Genomic DNA, 16,325 nt, shown 5'->3' with positions numbered 1-16,325 from the left:
CACTTAACATTGCATTTTTCAACATTTTGGCAGAGGTACGAGCTCTGCTGAGAGCCATTGAAGTTATATTATTGTTTTTAGGGTTTAGTTTTTGGTTGCTTTTTAGATAGGGCAGCATTTAGGCTGTATCTGTCTGTTTCTAATACTGTAGTTAATGGTGGCTTCCTCCAATATGTAGCTTCTGAAATTCCTGCCTTCAAATGAGATGACAGTATTTTTCTGAGTTCCTGAAATGTGTCATGTCAGTAAATTTAAGTTTAAAAAGTGAGCCCGTCAACAGTTTCATCATTTACATGTTGAGTAACTTGTCCTGCAGAGCTTGTACTTTAGGAGAGAGTTGACATTCTTATGAGCGATGGAAGAAATCTGTGTCAATATGGAAAATGTCATGTCTGTTGAATCAAGACATTCAAATAACAGACTGATCTCTGCAGAGATGTATGTCATTGTCAGACATTATTACTATTGGAAAATGGTTTGTATTCATTGGTCTTTTCTCTGTTCAGAGAGAATATCTCTTGGAGCTTCAGTCTGGGCCTGCTGAGTGTTTTCCTGCAGGCTGTTTTTTTTTTTTTTTTTTTTTTTTTTTTCTGTGTTACATTGACTTTACTCTTTTAATTTTCTGTCTCTTATACATTCTTAACATGTTTTTGTCTCCTTATTAATTTTCCTCATGTTCCCATTTTTTATATTAACTGTTATAGTGACGTGGATTTGGGTTAGAAGTCCCAAACCACTGGGCTACAATCAGAATTCTTCAGCCTGATTCAGGTGTCCAAAAAGTATCAGGAGACGGCAGTGTCCAAGGCAGCAGAGTTTATTTGTCGACAAAGAAACCCGAAAACAGTTCAAAGTGCACACAAGATACACCTGAAAAGCTCCAAAAATGCACTGGCTCTGTCTCTCTTTATATACAGTTTTGGCTGTGACTTTTCACGCCTCTTAGATCATTTCATTGGTTTACACCATTAGAAACATGGGTTTTGGTTAATTGTCTATCCCTATGTTAAAAGTACACCATTATGTATTAAGGCACATATCTTTGTGGTGGCAGGCATATGGGCCTTTCTGCTAAATTATTTGCTGAGTCAGGCTACAGCTGGCCCTGTCCTCATCTGACCTGCTGGCCCTGTCCTCATCTGACCTGTTCACTCTCTGTTATACACCATTATGTCTTGGCCTGTCCTGATTATATTTTTTAAAAACAAAGTTATCCCTTACTTTTACACCATTATTTCTTTACTCTCCCTAGCATCATTTTTTAAAAAGTATCTAACTTTTTCACACTCTAATATGGATTATACAAGGTATGCATTATATGCAGTGAATACTAACATCTATTCTCACACAGTAACATGTTACATATGTTTTCTTTGAATCGCTTTTTGAATCATGTAGTACAGTATATGATAATACCATTTCATACAATGCTTGCTGCAATATTTTCTCTTTTTAGAGGCACTTTACTCTTTACACATCACATAGCTGTTGGCTTTTTACACTACAATAGCCTGTTTTAAAATTCATACACAAGCAACCAAAGCATCAAAACTACGCAGGTAGAAATCTGAATGTTGCATGCATGGCCTCAACTTTCATTTCAGAGCTGTGTTAAAACCACATGTCTTTATGTCTCCTTTCATTTATTATCATAAATTCTACAGGAATTTTGCATAAATGTATCTGTTTATGTACAATATGCAGTCTCACTCTCAGTACTTTACACTGTCCCCCTTTTTGGACAATTTAAAGGAAGGAAATATGCAAATTAGTCATTCTCTGCTCAGTTAGTTGAAACCATATATACTTACCCTTCTGACTGACCACTTTTCTTTAACTCAAATAAAATACTAATTCATCCACAAGCAACGGGGACCTCTTGTGGCCAAGTGAATTATGACTCCAGGAGAAAAGGCATTGTAGTGCCACAGATATTCTTTAGGGGGGATCAATGCATGTACATTCAGAATGAATGTACAGTACATCCATCAGAGCCTCTGCCTCTAAGAATCATGGTCCCCCCCCAAACTCTCTTTTTCACATGTGGAATAGTTACAGAGGAGCATCATACGTACAAGGTCAAATTGGGCATTAAGATAAGATATAATGAATGGTAATATAATTTTGCCATCAGATTTCTGATGATTGATGATTCAGATATACTGTAGCTACCTGTTATCTTTGTGGCAGGTGTTAGCTGGTGCTGATGAACTCAAATTTAATGCACATGTCAATCCGCGCATGGCTTAGGAGCCCAGGTCATGGTTCAAGGAAGTACCATTCCTATACTACCTTCTGCTTGTCAGCTTGGTAGTCAGGTTTGTCAGTGAGCGAGAATGAATACCTTCCCACAGTGACCCTAATCACTGGGGCAAAAATAATAAGAACACAGTAACACACAGTAACTTCAACTTATCAGTGTGACCCCCCCCCCCACACACACACACATTCTTTTAGGCTTACCCTGGGGCTACAGTGGCTCCTGCCCTAACAACCCCAACACTAAACCCTTCCTTGAGGGACATAGATGGAAAGCCAGGGGCTTTACTGGAAAGTTATTAAAGCCTTGGATCAGTGGAGTAGGGATGCTGCCCTTTAAATAGATTAAGACAATCTGCTTAGTTTTATTCAGCATAGCAAGTGGAATATAAAGTCCTCAAAAATATGTTGCTAAAAATACAATGGATGTTAGGGTTGAATGTAATGGAAACAGAAAGAAACAAAAAACCATTAAATTCCCATCTCAAGGATGAATTGCTTTGTTGAGCACAAAGGACTACTTCTAAATTATGTATGCAAAAAATAATAGAAAAGATTTTGAGCAGGAGGGTAAATCTGCAACAGGTAACATTTCAAGCCCTCTGCAGGCTGCACCCAATAAAAGTCAGCCAACGTTATTCCAACATCTGCCCAGTGCATCTCCTTTTTGTTTTGTTTTTGTTTCACTACTTCTAACTCAAACATACATGTATACATTTAAAATTCAAAACATTTCAGAGGATCAATACTCAAAAGCATTATCATGTTAAATGCAATTGCATTTGCATAGCATTGGCTACATTGAACATGCATTCAGTGTTCATGCAGCCATCGTCCTGTTTTCGTAGAACTTACACAGACACATTATTTTTAGAATAAGGCCTGACAAGCAGTTGACAATCAACAGCAGGTTGACAGTTTCCTCTCATTGGGCTTTAAACATAGACAATATAATCACTCACATGCAACATTTTAATAAAATGTGATATGAAACAGTAAGCACCAGTTCTCAAATGTTTTTGCAGCTTGCAAAGTTAAAGCAGTCAGTCTCTCTCACTTCCTCCTTTCTCTTGCTGTTCTTGAAGGCCTTCTTTCTTTGGACAGAATGCACTCTTGAACTTAGCTCTCTCTCTCTCAGTACCCTCTCTGACATTCTGAGCAAGCAAACTCTGCCTGCCCCTGAGGTCGAACCCAATGTGTTGGTCATTGACCCTGGGGGTGGTGGACCCCACACCAGAGATCCCTGCCACATCCCAGGAGGCACCTGATCCGCTGGTCTCTGCCCCATCATGGGTGGGATTTGGACCATAGGGGATGAGGGTGTATTTCACCCACAAACCAACTGTCAAGTTTCAGGCTTTCCCCACATGCATGTTCAATTTTGCAGCAATGTTTGTAATTACAAAGTAAATATGCAAATGAGAAATGAAGTGATGAGTAATTAAAATGTATTTAAAAAATCAATTATCAATCCAAAAATCCAATCATTAAGCATTATATTAAACAATATTTTTTATATTAAACAATATTGTACAACTTGGGAGTAATACACTAAACCAGAATTTTTGAAATAAATTAATCACAGACCTCCCACCTGTTACTTCAGGATCTGTTGTCAACAACTACCAAAACTATTTGCTCCCAAGTCCGGTTCACTGGAACAGTATCCTTGGCATGATATCAGCACTGCCTCGCAGCTTGTCCGTTGCTAGTGCATGGGTCTCTCTCTCTCTCTCTCTCTCTCTCTCTCTCTCTCTCTCTCTCTCTCTCTCTCTCTATAGATAGATAGATAATGGTTCTTTACAGGTTGTGGCAGTGGATTGTCACACAAACCCCTTTTTAACCACTGAAACTTATGACTTCCTCTAAGGTTGAAGATGTGAGAAACTGAAACCAGCTACATTTTCATGATTTAAAAGAACCCCAATGCAGACCTGACTCTCTCTGAGATAGCTGTCCACATTATGAGTGATGGAAGAAATCTATGTCAACGTTGAACGCATCAAATCTGTCAACCCAAGACCATCCACAAATCAGACAGGTAAACATGATGAGACAATGATGCTGACAGACTGAGCTTTGAATATTTACTGTGTTATCATCTGTTATTCCCGTACAACTGACTGGTCTTTTCTCTGCTCAGGTCCCAGCAGCTCTGAGAGGACCTTTCATGGAGTTGTTATTCTCTCACTGGGCCTGCTGAGTGTTTCCCTGATGGCTGGGCTCATTGGTCTTGGTGTCCACCGTGAGTCTGGTTCACATATAGATATCAGAGTGATGATTTTAGAAGTACTGTTCTGCTCATTCTGCTCATTTATGTTGTGTTGCCTTTAACCCGCCTCATCGTCAGCTTCATGCACCCTTAATTTGTACTGGTCTTCTTTTCCGGCTTTTCCTCATTTTCCTCCATTTGTCTGTTTGTTTTTTAAACCCAAATCAATTTCAATTGAAGAGTGTCATTATAAAAAGTTCTATAATAGTTAATAATCTATAAAGGAACTTTTTGTATCTGTATTTATTATGACACTTTAACACCAGCACCAAGCAAGCTTTCACTTTAGTGTTGTAATCCAATCATGTTTGATTTCTGGTGTCAGTTGTCAACATTTATCTAATATGAACATACACTGATCATCCATGACATTATGACCACCACTAATATTGAGTAGGTCCCCTTTTGCTGCCAAAACAGCCCTGACCTGTTGAGGCATGGAAGAAACATCCCAAAAGAGCTGTAGGTCTGGAGACACTCTGACATAGTTGTATAGCCATCACAATTTGGCCCTTGTCAAAGTTGCTCCTTATGCTTGCCCATTTTTTCTGCTTCCAACACATCAACTTCAAAGACAAAATGTTTACCTGCTGCTTGATATATCTCACCCACTGCCAGGTGCCATTGTAATGAGATAATCAGTGTTATTCATTTCAGTGTTCATAATGTTGTGGCTGAGTTTTCTGGGAAAAAATAAGGTCCTAACTACAACAGTGTTTTGTCAGTGATTACGTTGATTGTGTAGTGTGTATAGTTTAACTTCTCAACATTGTTTTTAGGAGGGAGACTTTTTGACTTGTGTAAATTCAGTAAAAATTCAGTCTTTAAAAAAGTAGTCCAATAGAGCTATTCACTGTAAAGAACTGTGGACCAACTCCACCTCAAGTGATGGTCTCAAATACATTAGAAGGGTAAGAAATTTCACAAATTAACTCTTGACAAGTCACACCTGTCAATTGAAAACCATTCCAAGTGACACCCTCATGAAGCTACTGAGAGAATTCCAGAAATGTGCAAAGCTGTCATCAAAGCAAAAGGTGGCTACTCTGAAGAATCTAAAATATTAAACATATTCTGGTTTATTTAACACTTTTTGTTTACTACATAATTCCACATGTGTTCCATCACAGTTTTGATGTCAGTATTAATCTACAGTGTAGGAAAATGAAACTAAAGACAAACCACTGGATGAGAAGGTGTGTCCAATTTTTTGTCTGGTACTGTATGTATTTCATTTGTGTTAAGAGAGTGGCATTACTTTAAAGACACAGTGTATTACATTATGTGTATTGTATGATCAGAACATTGAAAAGAAGAAGGTCCAGTCAATAAATAATCGCGATCAGGGCCCATAGACACAGATTTCTTCTTATTTGGTGTCTGGTTCTGTGATCCTGTAATAAACATGAAGGTGTTTCTTGATTTACTTTAGACTATAATTCTGTACAGCATTCAGCTGCAGAACTCTCTACTGTCAAAGCCAACCTGACTGAGCATCTTCAGGCCACTGATGACAAGCTCTCCCCCCTGACTGAAGAGAGAGACCAGCTAAATGCCAGCCTGATCAAAATGGCCGAGGTGTTGGACAGGCTTCAGCGTTTCTCCAAACAGAGTGAGTGTTTTCAGATGAAAGTTCATATTCTAGCTGTAATGACCTGTTCAAAGTGTGGACTGCAGTCTCTATAAATGCATCAGACCATTTGAAGTAGTTTGCTTGTTATCCAGCGGGTCAATAGGGCCTGCTGACCTATTGGTCATGCATGAGCTTATTGCATTAACATTATGCAAATTTACAGAAGAACTTTTCTTTCCTAAGGTGCTGGGAGCATCAAAAGTCCAAGATGATAGAAAAAGCTTTCTGCACACTTAGATCTTTATTTTTTTGAGTTTGTTGAGATTCTGTCAGACCTTCATATGTGTATGTATGCACTGATGAAGGTCTGACAGACCAAAAGTTCGACAAATAAAGTGAAATCACTGCATGGATCTAAGTGTGCAGATCTTTTTCTATTAACATTATGCAAATTGACATTCTTTTAGAGCAACATTTTCAGATGAATTTTAATGGGGGTCTCATTCACTGGATTTTTTTTAACTGACTGACCCCAGAGTGTTTTAACGGATGGGCTTTACTCAGATGAACTTGTTTTAAACACTGGGGCACCACAAGGGTGTGTCCTATCTCCATTGCTTTTTGCAATTTGTGCAAATCAAATGGCTGTTCACAGCAGTAATGTGAAGCTGTTTAAATATGCTGATGATATGGCCCTTGTTGGTCTTCTCCTGAAAGATAATGCCATCCATGAGGAGGCTTATTTTAGCCAGGTCACTGTATTGCAGAACTAGTGTCAGAAGTTGAGGAGTTTTGGCCTTTGCCAGTACATACTTTATACAGCATACAGGAGCCTGGTTGAAATTATGTTATCATTTAACACAACTGCTTGTATGGCAACTTGAGTACAAAGAGCAAAACAAGCTCTCCAAAATTGTTGAAGTTGCAGAGAAGGTGACTGGCAAGCCAAAAACAACTTTGGTGTTATTTTGCTTTCTGATATTGCTGCTATCTGCTTGTTGCACTTTTGTTTGTATGTAATATATGCTGAATGTTTCGGGTGTGTGTATGTATGTGTATGTAATTCTGTTCATTTTTTATTGTGTTGGATGAGAAGCCAAAGACAAATTTTCACTCAAGTGGACAATAAAGTTAATCTTAATCTTAATGCGCTATTGATCTATCAGTAAGATAATGGTAATACAGTGCTGTTTTGTTATGAAAATCGAGGACAATAGTAAGCAGAGCCATCCTGGGCGGACAATCACAACGCCAAACCATCTGCGCATTTGAATGAATTGTAGGCCATTTTGAATTCATTGGTTCTTGATTTTTTGAAAAAGTGACAGCCCTAGTGTGGGCTCTGTATAACTTCTGCACAGCTGTCTCAAACATCCATGACACCTGGCACAGATCCTCCGGTCTACATCTCAAAGACTGTGATCTCCTCAATGATGATTCAACAGTGATTCCAAGTTACACTATTTTTGCTTGAATCTTTTTTTTATTGCTTCCCTTTTTGTTCTGATGTGCTGTGTTGAGTAAATAATTGGACTAAAAGTAGACAGTGAACAGTCATTAGAAGAGGCAGTTTGAAAGTACTTTGACTTTTGAGTGTTAGAGCCCCAACAAATGAGGAAGTGTAAGGGGAGTCGTCAAAATGGGGAAAAGAAATTATCTTAAAACTAGATTTCTGGTTTTGATAACAGTTATTTTGTTCTATTCTTGGTTAGAGGTGTTTGGATTCATTATCCATTGTATAATACATACTGCACTTTAGGGATTCGCGCATCCATAACTTCTGAAGAGGGACATGAGGACATCCTTTCTGATCTTTAGTGTCTTTTGTTTGATGTATCTTACAGAGAAAATGTGTCCTGCAGGATGGGTGAATTTCAATAATACCTGTTATCTGCTCTCCACTGAGTCTGATTCTTGGGATAAAGGCAGACAAGACTGCAGAGACAGAGGAGCAGATCTGGTGGTCATAGACAGTTATAAAGAAGAGGTAGTATTTATTACTATTTTTTTGACAGACAGTTTTTGTGCTCTCAGAACTGCCACTGGCATTTGCAAGACTGAGGTATAGAGGGTGTTGCAGTTTGTGGTTTTGAGCTATGAGAATAAAACTGACAGCTTGCCTTCTCACCACCCTAAACGCTATATGTTCCCATGACATTTAACTTTCTTCAAAAAGATCAATTACACAACTTATTCAAACGCATTCAGAACACAAGAACAGGGGAAATTGCATTCAAGTTTAACTCGGGTGTTTTACTTTCAGTGCTTCTCAAACAACTAAAACTAATAATAATAAATTGAATAAATAAATCCTAACTCCATGAAGGTTTCATTATTCATTTTTGTTGAAATTGTTCTAGAGCTGTGTTGATTCAACTTTTAATGTCATTTTGGAGGATGTAGTTTGTGCTGGAGTTGAATGGTATTGTGTTAAACTTACAGGTGTCTCTATTGTTTTGTCCACCCCATTTGTAACAGAGGGTAGGCTAAACCTTTAAGTAAATTCTTCTTTTATTGCTCTAGTAAATCCAAGCTTTCTTTCCTTCATCTTCAACAGGAATTTCTCTGTAAATTCATCATCAAGCAGGACACTTGGATTGGTTTGAATGACAGAGACAATGAGGGCAACTGGAAATGGATTGATGGAGCTCCTCTTATTCTGGCGTAAGGAGTGCAGTAAAGTTACATATATACACACTGTTTTTAACATAAACACTTATACAACCATTTGTGTACATTTCTAGGTGTAATTATTAATTTATTTTAATGATGTAATTATTTATACATTATGAATGTATAAATAATTGTCATTGGAATCAAACTGAATTCAACTTATTGGTTGGCTTCAGTGGATGGAGCCAAAAAAAACTGCTCTCAAATTTAAGTTGCATGATTTGGGGTTTCTTGGCACTTGGGCAAAGTGGAAAATGCAGTAAAAGTTGACTTACTTATTTAACCTCTTAGGTACTGGATGAGGGGGCAGCCAGATAGTGGTAATGGAAATCCACAGTGGGGTGAAGAGGACTGTGCACATCTGCAGGCTCACATGAAAACTGACCAAAACTGGAATGATGTGCGTTGTGATGCCTCTAAGCAGTGGATCTGTGAAAAAGTGCCTTAGCGTTGAATGAGTTTTTAAATGATATTTTTGTTAATAGAGAGTGTTTACATTCAGCATATTGGATTTTCATTATGTATTCACTGTTTTCCTCATGAATAGTGTCAGTAGTGGCATGATAGATAAATACACAGAGTACAGTATAAGAGCCACCTGGTATCATAAAACAGTGAAACGTCTGTTTAAACATGGCTGTGGATCATTCAGTCTCACTCTCACTTCTTGATGCTGTGTCTTGCTTTGGACGATTTAAAGGGAAGAGATATGTTTTATATTTTCTCCACCATTAGTTGACTTTCACCAGCTACGTTTAGCAGCTTCTCTAAACTGTCAGCCGAGATGAAAGCACACACCATATATATACTGATCTTTCTGATTGACCATATTTTTAATATGTAGTGTTAGCTTTTACAGAGGCGAACACCGACCTTCAGCATGTTTATTTAAGTATCTAATAGGGACCTTTTGTGGCCAAGTGGATTATGTCTGTCAGAAGAAAAGGCATTGTCATGCCACAGGTGCTCTTGAGGGGAAGATCAGGGTGGATAGACAAAGTCCACATCCATCACAGCCTCCACCTCTGACTGTGTTATAACTGATGTGTTATGTGTGTAACTTTGAATGGCCAAAGCCAAGGATAGTGAAGAACATGAGGTGATTATACATTTCATAAAACACTGCTAAACGTATGTAAGCCTGTGTGGATCCATGTTTTTATGATGCTGAGTGATCAAGTCAGGGAATAAAAGGGTTAACAGTTTGAGGAATTAAGCCAATAAACATGGTCATGACGGTATCCTAAATATGGTCAGAGAGGGCTAGGCCTGACTCAGGTAACACAGACGTTTTTTTTTTTCAAGAATAAAGAGGAGCATTTGATGAAAAATGACAGTCTCAGAGGGAGAAGTCAGTCTGTCGTTGTCGTTTTTGTGCATTCTGAAGCCTGTGTCAGTCTGCTTTGCCTTCTTTTGCCTGCTCAAGTTTATTGTTGTTATCACTTGCCAAATACTCAATAAACTTGGTTTTGTAAGTATTTTTGCAACTCTCAGAGATCTGTTGAGTGTTTTCTGACTCAGACTGGACCCATGGAAGACAGCTGCATAGACAGACAGACAGACAGGACAGACAGACAGATAGACAGACAGATAGACAGATAGATAGATAGATACAGGATCTGGTAATTGTGTGTGATAATAATAGTGCTTCACACCTTGTAGCTGCAGACTGTCAAACAAACCTCTTTTAGAACCTTTGAAATTTGTGTTTAAAATAGCTTGTCTTGAACTGAATGATGTATATTTGTGTTGTGCAGTGATCAACACCACAGTTGTGCAGTCAGGCACAATAAGACATCTTGAGAGTCACTTTAGTTGTGTTTTATTGATTTTTATAAACTGAAAATAAGTAACACTGTGACTACATTTAAATGCATAGGAACCAAGTATGATTACTCTCTTTTTACAATAATTAACACAAAGCATCATCATTCTAATTTAAACAGAAGTAACTAAATATCCATGTACTATACATGTACATGTAAGAAATATATTAAAACATAGGGAACTCACAGGAATTTCAAAAGGACTCACACCTGCACTGCCCTAATATATAGGCTCTGATCAAGCCAGACTCCTCCTATTTCCTGCTTTTCCTCAGACCTCTCCACATGTGACTTCCTCCAAAGTTTATGTAGCAAGAAACTGAAACCTCCTCAATGCAGACCTGACTATCTCTGAGATAGCTGTCCATGTTGTGAGCGATGGAAGAAATCTATGCCAACGCTGAACGCATCAAATCTGTCAACCCAAGACCATCCACAAATCAGACAGGTAAACATAATGAGGCTGACAGACTGAGCTTTGAATATTTACTGTGTTATCATCTGTTATTCCCGTACAACTGACTGGTCTTTTCTCTGCTCAGGTCCCAGCAGCTCTGAGAGGACCTTTCATGGAGTTGTTATTCTCTCACTGGGCCTGCTGAGTGTTTCCCTGCTGGCTGGGCTCATTGGTCTTGGTGTCCACCGTGAGTCTGGTTCACATATAGATATCAGAGTGATGATTTTAGGAGTACTGTTCTGCTCATTCTGCTCATTTTATCACAATGTCTGTTTTCATTTATGTTGTGTGGCCTTTAACCTGCCTTATGGTCAGGCACAATAAGACACCTTGAGAGTCACTTCAGTTGTGTTTTATTGATTTTTCTAAACAGAAAATAGGTAACATTCTGACTACATTTAAATGCATAGGAACCAAATATAAGATTATTCCTTTTTTACAATAATTAACATAAAGCATCATCATTCTAATTTAAAGAGAAGTAACTAATTATCCACGTACTTTAAAAAGAAATGTACTCTTCTTTTCTGGCATTTCCAAATTTTCCTCGGATTTAGTATTTTGTTATTCTGACACTTCTCCAAGGTGATAAATATGCACAGTCAAGAAGTTAAAGCAGCAAATCTGTGTAAATCCAACTCCTATTTCATATACAGAAGGTATATTGTGTTAAGGAAATGAAATTTTTGGTATCTACTGTTCATATATGTATTTCACTTCCGCATCAAGAGAGTGGCATTGTTAATTATTGAAAGCAGGATGCAAATTTCTTCCAAATGGGATTCTGTTTCTAATTATTTGGCATATGGTTCTGTGATCCTGTAATAAATATAAGGGTGTCTTTATTTTAGACTATAACTCTGTACAGCGTTCAGCTGCAGAACTTTCCAGTGTCAGAGCCAACCTGACTGACCGTCAAGCCACTGATGACAAGATTTCCTTCCTGACTGAAGAGAGAGACCAGCTAAATGCCAGCCTCATCAAAATGACTGAAGAGTTGGTCAGACTTCAGACTTTGTCCAAACAGAGTGAGTGTTTTCCTGTGTGGGTTCTGTATGATTTCTGCACTGCTATCTTAAACATCCATGATGCCTGACATGGATCCTCAGTTCTACATTTGAAAGATTGCCATCTCCTTAATGATGATTCAGCTCTCATAGAGATTCCAAGTTACACTATTTTCACTTCACATGAATCCTCATTTTTCCTCCCTGACCAAAGAGAGTGACCAGCTAAATGCCACATTCATCAAAATGACTGAAGAGCTGGACAGGCTTCAGAGTTTGTTCAAACAGAGTGAGTCACATCTGTGGCTACTGCACATACATACACACACACACACACACAGACACACACACACACACACACAAACAATATAGAAGAGCACCAAAACACTTTACTCTGCCTTTAATGTTTTTGCATGTTGCTATTCTGACTAACCGCAGCATAACAGCAGAGACAGTAGAGACAGGCTGAGTAATTAAGTGTGGACACTACACACATACTAAGGTAAAAATAGATGCCGTGGCACTTGATTCTGTCTCACTTCTGCAAAAAATGTGTTTAGACTCAACAGGTGCACTGTAAAATACCTTGTGCTTAGACCTTTTATACAGCAGTTGTTTTGATTGCTCACAGCAGAAAAAGCACAGGTTTAATTAATGACACAGTGACACAGCACAACACATTTGCTGACATGATGGCTCTTACAGTGGCATGTCATTATTGTAATTTAACCTCCATATTGTATCTTTGGCACTTATTCCACCTTTTTTATTGGTTCTTACAGTGAAATGTTGTCCTGACGATTGGAGTCTGTTTAATGCTGCCTGTTATTTCCTCTCCCGTAATACTGGTCCCTGGGAAAATGGCAGGATGGACTGCAGAGCCAGAGGAGCAGATCTGGTGGTCATAGACAGTCTTGAAAAGCAGGTACTGTGTGTGTGTTTGTGTAACATTTATACACAAATGAAATAGCTTCCTAAATGTTTCTTGTAGATATATTTTACCCTTGATTTCCAAGCAAGACTGACAAGACTCCACAGACACCCCAGTGGTTCTATGACAATGTACTTGACCAAAATGTTACCATGTTAATTGTCTGACCGCGACAGGGTCAGCCTCACCCCCCAACCAGTCGGACAATAGTGGGGCAATAGTCACAAAAGTAAAAGTCTCCATATACATAACGTGTAGGGGGACACATACTGAGGATATATGGAAAAAAACAATCATTGTCATGATAAGGGAAAAAATATTATACTGAATCTATCTCTGATGTCAGCATATATTTCAAGCACAATCTGGTTAATTGTGGAATTATATATAAATGTTAGAGTCTGAATATAGATAGGCCTAAAACCTGTATATTTTTACATATTTATTAATTCATACATTTATTTGATAGATTTATTTGTAATGTACTTTTGAATTTGCTTGTGGAATCTAATACAGCAAATTGTGGATTGTGTGCATCAGTAAAAAAATCTTGGCTTTAAACGGTTGCTACTGGAGCGTGGACTGTGAATGTCTGTACCAAATTTCACAACAATCCACTAATAATTGTAGAGATTTTTTCTAGAATGAGAAACTAAAAATATACATTGTGAAAAGTCAGAGAATCGTCTGTGGACATTGTCTGAACCAAGTTTTGTGCCAGTCCATGAGGCAGACATTAAGATATTTGCCAGATTAAGTGAAAACTTTGACCTGCCAGTGGTGCTAAAGGACAGGATCTTGAATATCTCCTGTAAATTTCATGGAAATCAATTTAATAGTTGTGGAGATATTTCACTCATAAATAAATGTCAACCTTGCCAGTAAAGAATTAAAGTCAGAAGTTCACTAAGTCAGTAGAAATCATCCTGTGGTCTCTACAAATGTCTGAACAAAATTCAGTAGCAATGAAATATAAATACTGTAACTTTCTTCTATTTTTATAAAACAGATGTTCATGTCTAACTTCACCAAGAGAAAAACTCAGGCTTGGATTGGTTTGACTGACGAAGCCCATGAGGGAACCTGGATATGGATTGATGGATCACAGCTCACTTTAATGTAAGACATAAATGTGCTTCACCACATTGAAAAGAATCAAAAATACAAATACTGTTTTTACTGGGTTTGATATTTATTAGAATAATCAGAAATAACAGACAGCAAACGACAACAAGATGTAATCAGTATAATCACAACAGCTGAACTGAAATTCAGCAGGTGGACCACATTTTCACTCACAATATTCAGTATATGAGATGCAACCAACACCTCTACTACTTTGTTTAACTATATTTTACCCAGTAACACCACCAGATGGTGCTGTGTTTTTTAGTCAGTTTTCTATCTGCCATCTCCACATAAGTGATCTTAACAATTTCAGATATTTGGGATAATATTTAGTTTAAAGGTTATACAGCTTAGAGATGTCATTGAACAGAATGGCATAACCCAAAATATAAATATTGTTTAAACAGCTTTATTGTTAGTTTGGTAGTTTGGCAACTATTTAAGACCCTGGAGAGGAAAAGGATCAGTTCTCTGGTGTCTGTGTACATATATTAGAACAACTAGAAAATGTATTTATTAATCTTATTTATTCATTCATTTATTTTTTGGCCACTTGGAGCTGAAAAAGCTGAAAATGTTGCACAATAAGTCATGTGTTGATTACTGAGCCAAGTAATTTCCTAAATGTGAAGCAAGAAGGTTTTATGTTTTCTATATGTTATATGTGGTTTATGGAACAAAAGCTTTTATTGTGAAAAGTTAGGCAACGCTTTTGTTTATTCGAGTTGTAATTCTTAGTTAGTAGTACCAGTGAATCACCAGTGTCAGTGTCACTTGGTGACAGTTTCTCATGGATTCATCTCTGTGAAGAAAATCTGTGTGTGTGTGAGATGGAGGTAGAAAATGCTGTCTAGCTATTGTTAATCTCAAGTTTAGTTTTTACATTTCATAGAAAAACTTTAATAAATGTCTAGCTCCAGTTTGAGCCTATGAGACATCATCATGCTGACAGCAACAAAAACACAACAATAAATGTGTTAGCAAATAGTTGCCTATTTGAATGACCAGTGTGTGGGATTTAGTGACACCTAGTGGTGAGGTTGCAGATTGCAACCAACTGAGTACCCCTTCCCTCTCCCATCCCCTTTCAAGTATGTTGGAGAACCTACAGAGTCCTTCTGGTAACTTAAAAATGCAAAAGGCCCTCTCTAGTGCTAGTGTTTGGTTTGTCTGTTCTGGGTTACTGTAGAAGCATAGTTGTATATCATGGCAGGCTACATGGAAAAAGTTCTTGAACACTAATAAAAACACACTGGTCCTTAAAACATTTAGCAGACACATGACAATATTACACTTATTCACTTAAATTGAAATAGATGTTCCACTACAATCACCAGCTAGTTGCAAAATTTGTCTGTCTGCTGTCTGGTGCTGAGCAGGGACTGTGTGGTGGAGTTGTGCAACAGTGAACTCAATCATATCAAAACTGAGGGGTTCTGCAGATTTGGGTGATCATTCTCTGTGTGGTTGTCACTATGTTATTTTAGGTACTGGCGGGAAGGACAGCCTGATAATAAAGGTGATAATAAGCCTGAGAACTGTGCCCATATCATAACTGGAGAGAAGAATTTAAACAACTGGAATGATTTGCCTTGTGAAAATAATCTGAGCTGGATCTGTGAGAAAAAGGACTAGCACTGACATTTATTTAATTTTGAGATTAATGGTTTGTAAATGGATTTTTGGATTAGGCCAAAGACACAGAAACAGGATACACCAGAAATGTCCTATACCTACAAATCAAGACTGAGTTGGTAATAAGGGAAATATTTTGTAATTATATCATCAAACCACTTAAAGTTGGCTTGTGTGTTCTTCATGAGACTGTTCAGGATCAATTATATTTTAAGTTAGTATACATTTTCTGAAATTGTAGCCTACTATACATTTAAAATTATATTTCAGAGGATTCCACAAAACATTACTAATAAGCTTTTGAGTCAAACTTTGCTCCCTTGTATCCACCATATTTATAATTCATATTGTTCTCTTCTGTAGTATATATATTGGATGTATGTAAGTTACACATTAAGGTAAAATAATTGCCCTGTAGTCCAATATATACTTGTATATACTGCTTTGTCAAGAACTGCAACACATTTGGATTTTTTATGTTATTATTGCTATATAAGGTTTCCAATATCTTAAGGTCTATAATTACACCAAAAAATAAATAAATAAATAAATAAATAAACTGAT

General features: G+C 37.6%; 1 protein-coding gene across 3 annotated transcripts; it reads left to right on the top strand.

The window, feature by feature from the left end:
* Positions 1-4,126: 4,126 nt before the first annotated feature.
* Positions 4,127-16,325, top strand: LOC108872799 (CD209 antigen-like protein C). 3 transcript variants are annotated; one of them, XM_018660655.2, is made up of 6 exons: positions 4,127-4,300; positions 4,403-4,504; positions 5,964-6,143; positions 7,949-8,091; positions 8,662-8,768; positions 9,069-10,220. In XM_018660655.2, exons 1-6 carry the CDS (start codon positions 4,231-4,233, stop codon positions 9,223-9,225), a joined length of 759 nt encoding a protein of 252 aa, XP_018516171.1. In that variant the 5' UTR covers positions 4,127-4,230; the 3' UTR covers positions 9,226-10,220. The 3 variants fall into 3 exon arrangements, with proteins under 3 accessions (XP_018516171.1, XP_050923307.1, XP_018516181.1); XM_051067350.1 differs by lacking the exons at positions 4,403-4,504; positions 5,964-6,143; positions 7,949-8,091; positions 8,662-8,768; positions 9,069-10,220 and adding exons at positions 11,146-11,247; positions 11,912-12,088; positions 12,850-12,992; positions 14,008-14,117; positions 15,614-16,325 and having other exon boundaries at positions 4,131-4,300; XM_018660665.2 differs by lacking the exons at positions 4,127-4,300; positions 4,403-4,504; positions 5,964-6,143; ... (1 more) ...; positions 8,662-8,768; positions 9,069-10,220 and adding exons at positions 10,917-11,051; positions 11,146-11,247; positions 11,912-12,088; ... (1 more) ...; positions 14,008-14,117; positions 15,614-16,325.

The sequence above is a fragment of the Lates calcarifer genome, linkage group LG1, assembly GCF_001640805.2.
Source record: "Lates calcarifer isolate ASB-BC8 linkage group LG1, TLL_Latcal_v3, whole genome shotgun sequence".
NCBI classification, from domain to species: Eukaryota; Metazoa; Chordata; class Actinopteri; family Centropomidae; genus Lates; species Lates calcarifer.
The sequence above is the reverse complement of the archived record's forward strand: the minus strand, read 5'-3'. Positions and strand labels throughout refer to the sequence as shown.

Excerpts from the sequence above, each read along its gene's own strand:
- LOC108872799 (XM_018660655.2), top strand. The coding sequence starts at position 4,231 with ATGGAAGAAATCTATGTCAACGTTGAACGCATCAAATCTGTCAACCCA. Across the intron at positions 4,505-5,963 it reads CATTGGTCTTGGTGTCCACC|ACTATAATTCTGTACAGCAT; the intron begins GTGAGTCTGGTT and ends GATTTACTTTAG. Across the intron at positions 8,092-8,661 it reads TAGACAGTTATAAAGAAGAG|GAATTTCTCTGTAAATTCAT; the intron begins GTAGTATTTATT and ends CATCTTCAACAG.